General features: G+C 45.4%; 1 protein-coding gene and 1 long non-coding RNA gene across 6 annotated transcripts in view; one reads left to right on the top strand and one right to left on the bottom strand.

Annotated features, from left to right (window-relative positions):
* The window catches only part of LOC117801120, a 36794-nt gene extending 30405 nt beyond the window's left edge, over positions 1 to 6389 (top strand). For both annotated transcript variants that reach the window (XR_004623559.1, XR_004623558.1), the window contains exon 3: positions 6276 to 6389. This is a non-coding gene — a long non-coding RNA (uncharacterized LOC117801120). The remainder of the gene's footprint in view (positions 1 to 6275) is intronic.
* Positions 1 to 15803, bottom strand: part of AOX2 (aldehyde oxidase 2) — an 80887-nt gene that overhangs the window by 38779 nt on the left and 26305 nt on the right. For all 4 annotated transcript variants that reach the window (XM_002915840.4, NM_001304852.1, XM_034641120.1 and 1 more), the window contains 10 exons: positions 13634 to 13743; positions 12057 to 12241; positions 11218 to 11395; positions 9933 to 10025; positions 8660 to 8829; positions 7949 to 8063; positions 6302 to 6424; positions 2621 to 2717; positions 2031 to 2155; positions 992 to 1125 (listed from right to left, as the gene is read on the bottom strand). In XM_002915840.4, coding sequence (XP_002915886.1) covers positions 992 to 1125; positions 2031 to 2155; positions 2621 to 2717; positions 6302 to 6424; positions 7949 to 8063; positions 8660 to 8829; positions 9933 to 10025; positions 11218 to 11395; positions 12057 to 12241; positions 13634 to 13743 — 1330 coding nt within the window. The remainder of the gene's footprint in view (positions 1 to 991; positions 1126 to 2030; positions 2156 to 2620; positions 2718 to 6301; positions 6425 to 7948; positions 8064 to 8659; positions 8830 to 9932; positions 10026 to 11217; positions 11396 to 12056; positions 12242 to 13633; positions 13744 to 15803) is intronic.

Here is a 15803-nt window from a genome sequence, read left to right as displayed (position 1 = left end):
CCACACTTGGCTGCACAGTGGCACCACTGGGGTAATTTCAGATATAGTGATGCCTGGATCTTTATGGGGCAGCCTACACATTGGGATTTAAGTGCTCCCTAGATAATTCAAATGTGCAATAATGCTTGAGAGGTCTTAAAGGCACAAAGCCTGGTGGGAGTATGATGAACTGATTATCCCTTGCTGGGTACTTGGTGGGTGTGAATAGAGAGGTTCATTATGGAACGAACTGGAGATGGGATTCGGATCTTGTGATTTTCCACCTTTCATTGCTGAAAGAGACTCACATCTGAGTGCTTTAGGAGCTAGGTCTGAACTACACAGAATTTGTCAAAGGAAGCAGGACCTTTAAACTTTGTGGACTGACTGGGGCTCTGACAGTACTTGTTACTACCAAGAAACAGCCATAGAAAATGAACAAGGAACAAAAAAGCCAGCAACTTGAACAGCATGAACAGCAAAGGAGCAAGCCTTCCGGCTGAGGTTAGCCCGGGAACTTTCTTTGAGGATGCCATCTGTCATTAAGAAAACATTGAATAGCCAGCCCTTCCCAGGTGCAGAGAGGCAGAGGGTGGGAGCCTTTCTTTCCTCGCTCCACCCTGTCTGCAACTGGAGTAGGAAGGAAAAGTGGGGAAGGACCCACCCCCTTTGGTGTTCCACTTGGGCAGGATACTTGTCCCACCCCTAAATGGGTCACCTTCCCTGAAACTCAAGGACAGGTCAGCCTCAGCCCTGGAGCTGTTTAACTCATAATATCACTTTTCCTTTTTATAGCAAATTAGCCTATTTGAAGTCCTATGTACATTTGAGTTCTCCAAAAACTCTAAGAGGGTGGGTATTGTATCTGTAATTATAAAGAAAAAGAGACAGGAGCCTGAATTGCCCAAGGACACTCAGGTGGTTACGACAGCAGTCCGAGTGACTCTCAGTCCACTGATTTACCCTTAGCTCTGTACATTTTACACCCTCCTGTTTTCCCAACCGCACTTACTTGATAGCGCCCACAGCTGCAATAGCTCCAAATACAGCTGGTCTTCCTACTTTCCCACCAAAACCTCCACCCACCCGTTTGACATGGCAGGTGATCCTGTTGATGGGGATGTTTAAAGTAGAGGACACTGTTTTCTGTAAAAGTTAAATAAAGGAAAAGTTTTACAAGAAATGGCAAAGAAGCCTTTTGTTTTCTGAAACAACATCATAGCAATATTCATCCACACCCACCGTCAGAAAAAAAAAAAAGACCAACAAAAACTAAGATAGTCTAAATCTGTCTTTCAGAGCTCTATTGATTCATAAACATCATTAATCTTACAGAACAGCCTTTTCAGCAGAAAAATGGTATTTTCCAGAAGGGAAACTGTCTGAGTCCTAGATTCCTGTCAGAAGCTGGAATCATAGCCAAATGCCTAGACCTGAAGTCCCAACAAGGTGAAAATCAGCAAACTCAGGACGACTTGCTAAAGGAGATGTCTGCAGCTAAAACCTAGGGCACTTTGCGACTGGGAAATGAAAATGTGCTATAAAGTGATGTATTCTCTCCAAAGGTTATCTGTAATGATTATTTTAGAGAAAAATCACATACAGATATAATTCAGTGTTGTCATCCAATCATAGAGTTCATTTACACATGTTGCAGATGAATGCACTCTTTAAATCTGAAGTGACTGTGGCTGTTCTTTTTTTTAAATTTTGATTTAATTAATTTTATTTAATTTTAATTCCAATACCGTTAATATACAGTGTTATGTTAGTTTCAGGTGTACAATATGGTGAGTCAACAATTCTCTACATTACTCAGTGCTCATCATGGTAAGTGTACTCTTAATCCCCTTCACCTCGACTGTTCTTTTATTTACTTGACAGGACCAGAAAAAATAAAAGGGTTCTGGTATTTAAGTTGCTCCACTGGGTGTCTAGTACCTGGGCATCAAGTTTCTACAGGTAAAATGGCTGCCAACTGTGAGGCTGTGGGATCGAAGGCCATGATGGAATTAGCAAGTTGGGAAGGTAAAGGCGATCCTGGACCTCACCTGTACGTGGGCTGGATCCTGTGTTGACACATAAATGTCCAGTTCCTTGTCCTCTGCCTTCGGAATAACAAGCACTCTTTGTGTTTCCATGTAAAAATGTTCCTGTCCTCCAACGTGGACCTCTCCTGTTAAGTGCAAGACAGGGAAATTCTTGAAAGTGTGTGCTAGTTGGAAACTACCATGTTGAGGAATTAAAAAGCAAGTAAGATGTGGACTGACCAGAGTGGATTTGTTTGGAACAAAGAACTGATGGATCAGGCAGTTGTCCTGTGGCAACTGAGGGGAATCTGTTTCTGAGACTACAGTTTTGGATAACAAGTTCAAAGTGTCTGGTTCTATTCCTCTGTCCTTGACTAATCAAAGTGCTAGGGACTTTTCTTCTATATATTCTGTTGCTCCCCGCCCCCACCACCAAAGGCTAGCACACATACATACACACTCTCACAGTCTGAAAGGAAGAGATATAAGAGAAATTTGGCAAAATACTAAGTCTTTAGATGATGCCCTTTCTCAGAGAAAATCACACGCTCTCAATGTCTGCTTTGGAATAGAACCTGCAACGATTCTATTAAATATCCTGAGCCACTTACCTTCAACAATTTGATCGACTTTTTCAAATGCCTCCTCAACGTTTCCTTGTTCAAGTTTTTTTTCAGGGCATAGGAATGAGTTGTGCTTTATGGCATCCTAAATGATAGAAGAAAACCACACAAGCCAATTTAAAAAAATTTTTTCTTCCAATGGCATTTTTTTTTCTTCATCAAAGGCCAGTAAACTCCCCAAAATAGCCATGAAGGGAGTCATCAAGTAAGGGAGTACTAGAGTAGTGGGCTCATGGCAGAGATGAGATGGATGTCAGAAAGATGTCTTCTAGATTGCAGGGAAAACCAATAAGGAGGATTAGGGAAATGTTAAGAATTGAGATCTGGGGATGCTATGATAGCCCAGGATGATCAATACTCATTTCTCATCTTCAGTGTGTATGTCCAGGGAACAGGTGAAAGGTTTAACTGCAGTAGGGGTGAGGTTTTGGCGCGCCTTCTTTATCTTCTTCCTGAAGAAAAGTACTTGTGTCAGACTTAGTAACTCATGTACAAGAACCTCTAACTCAGGGATCTAAAGAACTGAGGCCAAGTTGATGGAGAAGACCCAAGTCCTAACACATCTCTGAGCAAGAAAGCCCAATAGACACTGTAGGAAGTTTGTTCATTTCTTTGGGTATTTGGCACATCTTGTAAGAGCCTTTCTAGTCCTTTCTTCTGTGTTTTCTTTCTGACAATAGTGTGAACTGACTACACATGAAGCCTCGAAGCTGTCCCATTCCGAGGCTCTGTGAATTCACCTATTGACAGCTGATCCTTGGTGAGCCTTTAGGCCCAATGTGATTTTCCATACTTCAGAATGGCACCTGCCTCCTGCATTCTTTCTCTCCAATAGCCTTAGAGTTCAGCATCTATCTTACTCATTATGATAATGATAATGAGAGGAGCCAATATTTACTGAGTGCTTGCTTTGTGTTAAGCACTGCACAATACACAATGCATGTACATACATTCTCACATTAATTCCATTATGATCTCTGTTTTCCAGATGAAGAGACTGGGCTTAGAGAGGTTAAATACCATTCTTGAAGTCATGACGAAAATAAGAGATAGAGGCAGCGTTCAAGCCCCGGTTTAAATTTCAGAAGCCTCTTGCCTGGTGAAGAATACTTGATTTCTTAAAGCAGCAGAAAATGGGTACCAGATAGTGGAATTTTTCATTTTCTGCTACACCAAGATCTCAATGAGTCACCCAAGTTCATGTGGAAGTAGGTTTATTGCCATACTGGAAATGCGTCATGAGATCATTTGATCTTATTGTAATATGTGCTTTATTTAGTGAGGATTGAGTATGTGCCAGGCGCTGTGCTAAGTGTTTTCCATGTAATAACTCATTTAGTCTTGTAACAGCTTAATGAGGTAGGTATTATTATTATCTCCATTTTACAGGTAAAGAAACCATGGCACCTTAACTCACCTAAGTTAGTCAGGTGTGCAGCCAGGGTTTAAACCTTGCAGTTTGATTCCAGAATCTGTGCTTTTAGCCACTACCCTCCACTGCTGCTCACCTCTACAGTCATTGAAATGAGTGAATGGATGTATGAGTGAATAAGTATTGGTATATATGGCTATTTTGTTACCTACTTTCCTTCACAAAAGAAAATTTTTTTTTTATTATGGTATGTTAGTCACCATACAGTACATCATTAGTTCTTGATGTAGTGTTCCATGGTTCATTGTTTGCCTATAACATCCAGTGCTCCATGGAATACGTGCCCTCCTTAATACCCATCACCAGGCTAGCCCATCCCCCCACCCCCCTCCCCTCTAAAACCCTGTATGTTTCTGGGAGTCCATAGTCTCTTGTGGTTCATTCCCCCTTCTGTTTACCCCCCCCTTCATTCTTTCCTTCCTTCTCCTACCGATCTCCCTGCTATTTCTTATGCTCCACAAATGAGTGAAACCATATGATAATTGTCTTTCTCTACTTGATTTATTTCACTTAGCATGATCTTCTCCAGTCCCATCCATGTTGATGCAAATGTTGGGTAATCGTTCTTTCTGATGGCTGAGTAATATTCCATTGTATATATGGAATCTTTATTTATTGTATATATGGAATCTTCTTTATCCATTTTTCTGTTGAAGGGCATCTTGGCTCCTTCCACAGTTTGGCTATTGTGGACATTGCTGCTATGAACATTGGGGTGCATATGGCCCTTCTCTTCACTACGTCTGTATCTTTGGGGTAAATACCCAGTAGTGCAATTGCTGGGTCATAGGGTAGCTCTATTTTTAACTTCACAAAAGAAATTTTTAGGTGACTCTGGACAGTTCCATTCTGAGAGAACTCTAGATCTCTAACCATTCTCCCAGGATATTTCATGGTTTTTCTTCTGGGTGCCATTTGCCCCTTGAGGAAATGGGATTAGAATTGAGATTTCAAAAACTGATATTAGAATCCTAGTACAACCCAGGGACGGAGAGTGAGCCAAGGAAAAGGATCTGGACTTCTTGCAAAGTTGGCAAAATGGGAATTTGGAACAGAATTGATTTGGTTTAGAAAGATCAAGAAGCATGACCTTTTTAACACTTTGAATATTGAGCAAGTTGTATGTTTTAGGCACATTTAAAAAAATGTCAAGTGGTTCACTGAGGCCTTTGAAAAAATTATATTTTCTGTCACAAGTGCACAAATAAGAAAGCTTTTCCCAACTCAATTACTCTGAACTTGCCCTTCATGGAGTTAGAACCTGCAAATCCCAGGCTATATCTGAATTTTCTATTCTAACTTCATTCTTTCTGCTTTGGAAATAGCATTTGCATTCCATCAGCTAGACCCAAAAATACGAGTGGAAATTTCTATGGAATTCCATCATGAAAGTCCCTCTGTTTTTAGGCCCTACCCTGAAAGCATGATTGTTCTAAATATCCATTCTCATCATCTTCCCCAATTTTTAGTGAATATGTAGTCACCTGGCATGAAGTCTACATTTCCCAGCTCCCCTTGCATGTAGGTGTGGCATCTGACTAGGTGTTAACCAATGAGATATGGGAAGTGTCCTTAAAGGGAAGGGATAGGCCCTTCTTCATCATCTCATTCTCTCTGCTGTCTGGAATGTGGACTTAATGGCCAAAGCTTCGGCAGCCATTGTGGACCAAAGTGTGACCTGGAGTGTAGAAACCACTCATGAGGCAGCAACTAGATAGAAGGAGCCCAGATTCCTGACACATAGAACCCCACATAAGCCCTGGACTAACCCCTTCTAGATTTTCTGAATGTGAGAGAGAAAGAACCTTCAGTCTTGGTGTGTTCCCCCCCCCCCATTTCTTAGGGCCCAAGCTAATTTCAATTCATACAAATAATTCCTTCCAGAGGAAGGTTTTGGTTCTGGTTTTTCCAGAACAAGTCAGTGACTAGAAAAAGTTAGAATTAGTTTTGCATTAAGAAATTTACAGAGGTGGGGGCACCTGGGTGGCTCAGTCAGTTAAGCGTCTGCCTTTGGCTCAGGTCCTGATCTCGGGGTCCTGGGATCCAGCCCCACATTGGACTCCCTGCTCAGCGGGGAGCCTGCTTCTCCCTCTCCCTCTGCCCCTCCCCCTGCTCATGCTCTCCCAATCTCTCTCAAATGAATAAATAAAATTTTTTAAAAAATTAAAAAAAGAAATTTATAAAGGTGCTTTTGATTTTACAACCTTACAGGAAAGAAACCAGCCAGCCCTGCTTACGTTGATGGTGAAGATTACTGGCTCCAGATCTTCATAGGTGATCTTTATCTTTTCAGTTGCACTCTTTGCCTGTACTTCTGTCTCTGCAACCACAGCACAGATGATGTGGCCCACGCAAAGCACCTGCGGAAAGTACGTGCATAAAGCAGGTAGAAAAATATCTGTAGAAATGATCTTACTCACCAGTGGCTGGTCTTAGTTATTATTGTTTAACAATAATCATACTGGAGGTCACATTCAACTACATGTGCTTGGCTAAAAAAATTTTTAATTAAAAAAATAATTTAAATAAGATAGATGATTCCATTGACCATTTTACTCAATGAATATCAGCCCCAGGGTGGATGTGAGATTGGCTGTGACCTGAATCTGCTGTGTCCTCTGTAAAGCTTGGTTCACATGTGTCATCTTCACATATCATTTATTGTTTTGGAGTTTAAGATAAGGAGTGTTTTTTGTACAATGTGATTCCTGTCCCCTCTTTCTTCCCAAACTCATATATTGAAGGCCTAATCTCCAATGTGATGATATCTGGAGACAGGGCCTTTAAAGGGGCAATTAAAGTTAAATGAGGTCATCAGGGTGGAGCTCTAATCCAATATGCCTGATGCTCCTGTAAGAAGAGGAAGCGACACCAGGGAGGCTCATCCATAGACAAAAGGTCATGTGGGGACATAGTGAGAGGATGGCCACCCGCAAAGCAAGAAGAGAGGCCTCAGGAGAAACCAAACCGGCCAACACCTTGATCTCGGGTGATCAGCCACCAGAATTGTGAGAAAATAAATTTCTGTTTTTTTAAAGTGACCCAGTCTGTGGTATTTTTTTATGGCCTCCTGAGCAGATAATATAGTTCTTAAGTAACAGCTGACCTCTTCATGTGGAGTTCAACCAAAAGAACAGTGATTTGTTTCATGGCTGAAGGAGAAACGGTCTGTGTGACTCATTGAGATGTGACGATAGCAGCTAACACTTACTGAGAGCCTTCAGGTGCCAAGCACTGTTGTAAGCATTTTATGTGCATTAACTCATTTAACTCTCACAATAACACAATGGGGTTGGTGCTATGATGATTCCCATTTTACGTAATAATACCCAAAGGCACACAGCTAGTGAGGGTGGAGCTGGAACATGAACCAAGGTAGCCTGGTTCCAAAAGCAAATGTTCAATGAATGATTGTAGAATTGAATTAAAAGGTCAAAGATGGCAAGAGCAACTTTATCAAAAATGGCGTCTGTAAGAGTCAGTGGGGGCTGGGGGTGTGTATGTGGGGTTGTTCCAGGAAGGGAGGGAATTCAGTATAAATAACAGGGAGTAGCTGTATTTTTTTTGTACTCTCCTTTTTAGATCTTTCTAGGGTATTCTATCCTGATATAGTCAGTTCCTACACTTATTCTTCAGACGACAGTAAATTGACTCAAGAGCACACAGTGGGAAAACTAGGACTTGTTTTTCTGCAATAAATATCCTTTTTACTATGTAATTTCTAAGTCTGTCTGAATAAAGATGTTAGGTGTAGAGAGAAGCTGGACGAGTTGGCACTTCTATCCCCCAGTGGGTGGGGGTGGAGGGGGGTGATTGAAAACCAACTCGAGGTGGTACGTTGGTGATTATCTACACAAAGTCTCCTGAGAAGGCATGCTCTGTACCTCATCTACAGCCATCAATTTGTCATCCTCAGACCCATTGGTGCCTGGAATGTCCTCAGCTGTTATCACATCAATCACCCCTGGTAGGTCAAGGGCCTCAGACAAATCAACTGATCTGAAAAAAGATAAATATTTAAGAAGAAATCAGCAAACTTTGAAGGCCCCAGACCTAAGGGAAGGATAGAACATTGTTGAAAATCAAAATATATAACAGCTTAGGTCCTGACCAATAAGAGCGGGCCTGCCCCAGGATCCAGGAGGCTCCCTGCTGGGTCAGGGTAACACTTCAGGTACTGGAGGGGAGCTGGAGGAAGCACCCATGTGGCTGTGGCAAGGGACCTTCTTAGGAAGCTTAGGATAGTGGGCAATTACCATTCAGAAATGCAGTATTTCAGGGTTTTATCACCAGCTGAGTATCGCCCTACTCGGAGTTACTCCTGGGAGTTATGCCTGAGGCTCCAGCAGAGAGCTGGGGAATTGTGAGGTTAGAATAGAAGCAAGGAGCCCATAACTACTATTTTTGTTCTCTCTTTCTAAATGGTCATTTCCAGATACCCTCCCTTCCTTCTCTTAGGGATGGTGACCTTTTCTTTATTCTTTCAATTTTAGGTTCTTTGGGTTTAGGACATGGCAGAACAGGCACATTCTTCTGTGGGAAACTGCAGGTGTGCTTTTAAAAGTTTTTTTTTTGAAAGCTTTTCATTTACTTACATAATTTTTGCATGGGCTCTGGTACTGGTCACCAAAACCATGAAAAGTTCTCTATCCACCATTGGAATGTCATCACAAAATATGGCTTCACCTGTAGCATGTTTAAGACCTGATAGGTGCATGATGGGGCGTCCAACTGGATCTTGGAGGGACTGGTGAGAACCCACACGCTGCAGAGGGAGACAAGAGTTGCCCTGGAAAACTTGAATCTCCAGAAGTGGCCTGGCCAAATACCAACACTCCTGATTCAGGATTGAGAAATCAGTCACCCTCAGGCAACAAACACTGGAGTGGATCGATGATAAATGTGACAATTTAATGATGTAACTAGACTGGGGAATTGTCCTGTCAGTTATGTGGCAATGCCGACCTTTTTGCAGAATTGTGAAGTAAGTGACGGGGGGCCCTAGCTTTTCCTTTTAGCATCCTCTTTTTTCAAGTCATGTCCCTGAACTGCTTTTTTTCTGGAATTCAGAGGGTCTCCCTGTCCTGCTTTCTTACCTTTCTCATGACCAAACTGTTCACACGTAAAGTGATCATGATGATGAAGCCTAAAGTGATATAAATCCCAATGGTGGGGGACCAAAATCTAAGCCAAAAGCTTGAGCGTCAACTTGAACAGGGCCTGGGGCAGGGTGGAGGGGTGGAGAGCAAATGGCAGTGGAGTCTACCCAGATCCAGACCAAAGTGCCTTGGCTGCCCCTGTAAGTGGCCCAAAAACATCACTGGGAGGATAAGGCGATGGAGAAAGTGTTTACTCTGGAACTCTTCTCCAGGAAGATCTGTGTGTGTAGATGGGGTGGGGGAAGGGGCTGGGTGCTAACAGATAATAATAGATACTTTCTAAATTGTCCTTCAGGAAGGGGGGGGGGTTCAGGTACCAGCAGGGCTCTTGCTTTGCTGACTGGAGATCAGACATTTGCAATCAGGACTGGAGGCTGAAACTTGCTACTGTCTTGCTCAGTCCTTCCCCCACACCTGGCTTAGGTACTCTTCAAACAAATGCCCAAAGAACATCAGTTGGAGGAGATTATCAATTATTAGTCAGATGATCAAACCAGTCCAGGTTGGTTCAGCCTCGAGTGTGGATAGTGGTAGCTCAGGCCTGATCCTAGGTCCAGTGTCTCCCTGACTTGGTCTAAACAAAGGGCAATGCACCAGCAACAACTAGAAAGTCAGAACTATAAATCACAACTCTGAAGTGCTTGCTTTGTTCACATAGCTATAGCTCATCTCTTAGTTTCTAGGTTTCCATTACATTATACTCACTGACCTGGTACCTTTGGACTCCCTGGGGTCCTGTGATGGGGAAGTCTTCTAGAGCACTTAGGAATTGGTCTGAAATTTCAGGATAATGATGGCTGTCCTGAGAGACAATTCAAAACAATAAAGACGAACTGATTAGTCTATGATTAAACTGGGCTTTGAGGTGTGTGAAAATGACTTGGCTAAAATATCCAAGAAATTGCAAGCCTGGGGTAGCCTAGAGGACCAAGATCCACAGCACCTCCCAGGATCTCCTTTTTATTGAGGGTGTCTTGCCCTCCCTCCCTTTCCATCTAAGGAGGAGCTGGACTGACTGATTTGAATCTGATCCTCCAGTCACCCTGAGGATGGAGAGGCCTTTCAGTGAGCTGGGTAAACACAAAAGAGCCCACGTCCTGTTGTTTTTTTCTCAGCAACACAACAATTTAGCACTAAAATTGGGAAGGCTCTCTGGGTGGCTGAAACACACCAAGTGTCTTGATTCAGAAATTAGACGGCGGCAATAATTACCCTGGGAATGTGGTTGATGAGGGTCTACCTCTGAGTAAATGAAAATCGGACACCTTGGGTGACATGAAGGGTGTTGGGGTGTGGTTGGAAACAGGGGTACAAGGTAGGCGGGGAAGGAAAGAGAGAGGGAGAGAAAGAGAATGTTTTACTTTGCTTAACTTATTCCAGAAGTTTATAATCAGAAAGTCTAGAAAGAAGCCACTTAAATATTTGCATATGAACAAATTTTAGTATTTTTTTAAAATAAAGCTTTATCTTACTTTTTATATTGAATATAAAATTTCAGAACAGGCAAACCTAATCTCTAGTGCCACGAAGCAGATCAGAAGTTGCCTGGGGGCAGGGCTGGGAGGACTGACTGCAAAGGGGCCAAAAGGTACTTCTGGGGGTGATGAAAATGCTCTATACCTCGTTTGAGGGTAGCTATGTGGGTTTGCACGTTTGTTAAAACTCATTGAGCTTAAATAGGTGCATTTTATTATATGTAATTATAGTTCAGTTAAGTTGATTTGAAAAGAAAAGGAAATTGCACACCGCAGGCAGGGGTACCGTGATGCCATGCTGCTCAGGGCACGCAGTGAGCGTCTGTGAAATGCAGACAGCCTGGCATCCCGAGCCTCGTGTAGTAGCCCTCCAGCGGGAGGGGTGGCTGGGAACTGACAAGGCCTGACTCAGAACAGGTGACAGGTAATAGCCCAGGCTGCCCACAAGACAGGTCGCAAAAGGAGTGGAAAAGCTGGGAGCATTTGTCTGCAAGGAGACAGGAACGCCAGAGCACTTACAGGCATAAGCTTTACCAGCTTCTTCAGTTCCTGCAGAACTTCTAGGTAGAATTTGAAGAAGAAACTGACCACCAGAGTCCTCTTGAATTCCACTTTCCCCCCTGGAGCCCAGCCTGGGAGGGAGACTTCTTCCAGAAGCAGCCTGCAAGCTTCCTCCAGCATCAGCTCATTCCAGGGCCTGGTGGGGTTGGAGGCAGGGACGGGACAAGTTCAAGGGCAGTTTCAATCTCACAGCATGTGCTAGATATTGGATAGTGACCATTTAGAAAACCCCAGGTCTCCTTTTATGAGTTGGAAGGGAACTTAGAAATCGCCTAACCAAGACCTTCAGGAAAATCCAGGTACTGAGTGGCCTGAGAGTCATGGCAGGGTGACGATGGGACCATTTCATTGCGACATGAACCAAGCACGTTCAAGAGCCAGACCATGCTGGAACCAGGCATTAAACAAATAGGTCATTAGGTACAATTCCATAGGAACTGGACAGGCCTTTATTGAGGGAGAAATCGAATGCACCCAAGCAGCGACAGCAGCAACAATCGCCCTTGGACCCCGGCTGGTGTGGGTCTGCTGGAGTGCTGGTGTGCGTGTGGTCCTGGGCCAGTTTTGTTGTATCCCTCACCCAAGGCATGGCGCCTTGTTAATCAAAGTCAAGTGAGCTTTCATTTATTAGCAAAATTACAGAAAGAACAAGCAGTGGTTCTACAGATAGGAGTTTCCATCTTCCCAGGGCTTTTAACAACATTGGCCAGAGCCAGATTTCCACCTTTTTTTTTTTTTTTTTTTTTTTTTTTTTTGATGTCAAGTTTCACCTTTGGGATGCAGGGTTCGCTGCCTACCTCCCCACGAGCTGCTGGCAGGATTTCTGTGCACTGACCGTGGCGGCCCCAACCCCTCCGTAAGCGATGCTCAGGTCCTTGATGGTGTCTGTGCCTTCCTTGAGGATGACTCGCATGCCAGCGTTCACATCGGCCAAGGCATTTTGTTGGCACTGAGCCTGTCGGAAGGCTGACACAAATTCCCACTGTGGAGACAAGAAGCATTTGGGGTTGTTTGACATGTCAAAGCTAAGAGCATGGTTTCTGCTTCTTGGTGCCACTAATTCATCACTTAGACTCAATCTAAGGGGACACAAAAGACACTTGGCACGAGTAGAGGACAAGTCGGGTGTGTTCTCATTCAAAGTGAGAATGGCGTCCTCCCAAAGGCCCAGCCCCAGTGCCCAGTACCCTCAAGGAACAGGGACAACCGTGCACTTTTCCCGAGGCCCAGATGCCTGGATCATGTCCATGTGCTCTGCTTCCAGGAGCTCTTCCCTCTAGTCTCCCGCTTCCTCTGTTTTCGTGAGGATAGAGGAGCCCTCCCAGCACAGGTGCTTCTAAGTGCAATTTGCTTACAGTGTCAAACAGACCCACCACATTTCTCGGTTTCTAGAACGACTATGTTTCCATTTTGCAAAGGTCACAAAGAAGTTGACTAGAAGTTTCTGACAGTGGACTAGGGAATCTTGTATCAGGAACAAGAGTCAGGAGGGTGATGGCTGTCCCACTGGGCTCTTTGGCACCGTGACTGTGGATGTTTTGAGATGGGGTTAATGGCGATGACCTGTGTCTCAAGTATGTTTCCATCTGTGAGGCCACTGAGGGCGCTGTTCTTGAGTTGGCCTGGTTTCCTGTCTGGGGCCTTTGCACAGATGCACATTTCACTAGAACACACCTCAAAATTTCCATTGCAAAGGAAAAATAAATGAAGGTCACCCATGGCTGAAAACATTACTTAATATAAGACTTCCTGCAATAACCAAGCTAACTCGTGGCTTTTGATCAGTGTGTGTGTGTGTGTGTGTGTGTGTGTAATTGCCTCTCTCTGGGAAGACTGTCCTCTTGGATTCAGGTACGGTTTTGGGGAGAGACACGGAACATTGAGTGAGGACAGAGGACTCACGCCATAGCCAGCTGGGTGGCCATATCAACCCCAGATATCCTGTGTTAGCAATCATCTGGAGGCCCTCTGTTCCTATGAGCTGTTGGAGTTAGCTAGAGTGGGAAATGGAGAGGCCCAGCCCCAGCTACCACCTCTTTGTGGGTCAGGCAGAGAAGCTCATTCCATAGCGAGAGAGCTTTAATTTTTGCCTCCCAGAGTTGGTCTGTAGACACAAAGGGGTGTGGGAGTACAACCGCATGCCCTCAGTGGGCCCCACCCCACAGCTGAAACAACAACCCCAAATCCACACCCCAGAGCTGCTTGCCCAAGGGCGTGTGAGGGTTTTAGTGCTGGGCCAGCCCACAGTGGACAGGAAACAGGTTTTCAGGGCAGAGTTATTTTCCTTCCATCTGTTTTCAGATTTCTAAAGATGACTGCATCCAGTTATGAAAAGGGAAAAACAACTCTCAAAAGCAACCAGCAGAATTCTTACCTTTTGAGAGTGAGGGATGTACACAGATTCCAAAATTTCCTCTGGCTTTAGGTCTGCACTTGCCAACCCGGCAAGAAAATGTTCGTTTAGAGGAATCTGCCGTGTACCTTCTGTTAAAGAAAATGACATTTCTGCACAGTTGCAACAAGGAATGCCGAAGTATTCTGTACTCTTAAATGTCAGCAGCAAAGAGGAAAAGGGCACCTTCCTCTGGCCTGAGTGAGGCAGCCATCTGCGTGTGTGAGAGCCCAGGGTTCCCCATTCATCTACCCAGGGCATCCGCGTGCTCTGTGCACTGGGGCTCCTGCCACCTCCAAAGCCGGTTAGGCCTGTGCCGTTGTCATCTTTAGGCAGAGGCTGGCTGACTAAACCTAACTCGTTCAGTGATATGATCAAGGTAAGGGCTCAGCTTCGGCGGAGCCAGGGTTTACTCCCGCTAGTAGCAGAGCTCAAATCATCACATTTGCTTTTTGCTCTTGCTGCTGCTGTTGGATACCTACACGCTTAAAAGGAAGCAAGCAATTCACAAAAACTCATTTCACCCAACTGCTACAATTTAGTGGTCAGAGCAGTTACCTACCTGCCCTCCTCCCCCCATTATACAAAGTGGTTTGTGGCTGCGGAACAGTGCGATGAGATCAAACTACAGCCCGGAGTCTGAGGTGGGTTCTGTGCCTGACAAAAGCAGCAAGATGCTGACTGTAATGTAGGGGTGGTCCCCAAGGAGGCAGGGGCACCCCAAAGGAGCCCCTGCTGACCTTGGCTGGCCTGTCCTGATGCTGGGTCCGCAAGCTTATCTACCAGCTCTGCCGGAGCTAGGCTGCGCCCGGGGTGGAGGTGGCTTGGGCAAAGCGGGGAAAACAGAGACTTTAAGCCAAAGGTAACGACCGACACCCCGGCAGGAGAACACCACTACTAGTACTGCTAGTACTACCAGCACTACTAGTATTAGTGTAGTAGAAGGGCCAGGCTATCCTTGCTATCCTGAGGCTCCAGAGTCTTGCTGCTTCTTTCCTGGTCTTTGGGGGTCAGGCTGGGGTTGTCTTGGACCACAGACGGGGAGGACTCAGGAAAATGGCTGACAGGGCCAGGCCAGGGTGAGGCCGGCCCCATGCAAAGCTGAATAGGGACATGAGAGCTTTTCCACTGCACAAAGCCTCTCCCAACACTTCCCACCAGTTAGGGATGGGATCATATCAAGGCCCACAAACCCTTTGGGAGGGTTACATGACCTGTGATATATTCCTGGTCAGACACACCCCCAAAGGTCATGTGGGGAGTAGACTGTGATTGCTTCCCTGCACCCTAGCCCCTGGGTCCAGTAGCCCACAGGAAAAGTAAATAGCTGGCCGTCCAAGTGGGGTGGACAGAAGGAGTGGGTATGTGATAGGTTGTGGGTGAGGGATGGGGAGGAGCGATCACAGGGAGAAGCAGAGGCCCCGGGGAGGCAGCCTGTTGCAGACAATGGTTCCCATCCCGTGTCTGTCTCTACGCATGGCGTCAGCTGGGTGGTTGGATGGACTAGACAGGCTGTGTGTAAGATGTCCTGCGCAGCCTGGCACACAGTTAGTGCCCAGTAAAGGGGAGTGTCAGCATCCTTGGAGCAGCGGAGGCACAGAGGGGGATGAGCGTTTCCAGGGAGACAAGGATAGTTTTGCGCGGAACGGCCCCAAGGGAATGATGTTTTTAGCCAGCTTGTAAAATTAATCATTCCCTTTCTCTTGTCCCCAGAGAGCCCATGGTGTCTACAGAGTGTCCTCCCTAGACTCGTGGCTTCACACACAGCAACTGAGAGGGGTAGGGGTGAAGAGGAGGAGGGAGCAGTCCTCAGGCAGCAGAAAGCCCTCAGCTCAGTCTCTGCACACCACCCCTGGCTGTCACACGGCTGTGTTGGGGTGAGTGCTGTGTGTGTGTGGGGTGTGGTGCCAGCAGAAAGCACTGGCCACTCCCTTGCATCAGTGTGCCTTCCTCCAGGAGCCCAAATTCCCCATGGTGGACTTTTTTTTTTTTATTTTAGTTATTTGAGAGAGAGAGAGAGAGAAACAGTCAGCGAGAGAGGGAACACAAGCAGGGGGAGTGGGAGAGGAAGAAGCAGGCTCCCAGCAGAAGAGCCTGACGTGGGGCTGGGGCTCGATCCCAGAACTCCGGGATCACGCCCTGAGCCGAAGGC

Source organism: Ailuropoda melanoleuca, chromosome 2 (assembly GCF_002007445.2).
Source record: "Ailuropoda melanoleuca isolate Jingjing chromosome 2, ASM200744v2, whole genome shotgun sequence".
Taxonomy (NCBI): domain Eukaryota; kingdom Metazoa; phylum Chordata; class Mammalia; order Carnivora; family Ursidae; genus Ailuropoda; species Ailuropoda melanoleuca.
The sequence above is the reverse complement of the archived record's forward strand: the minus strand, read 5'-3'. Positions and strand labels throughout refer to the sequence as shown.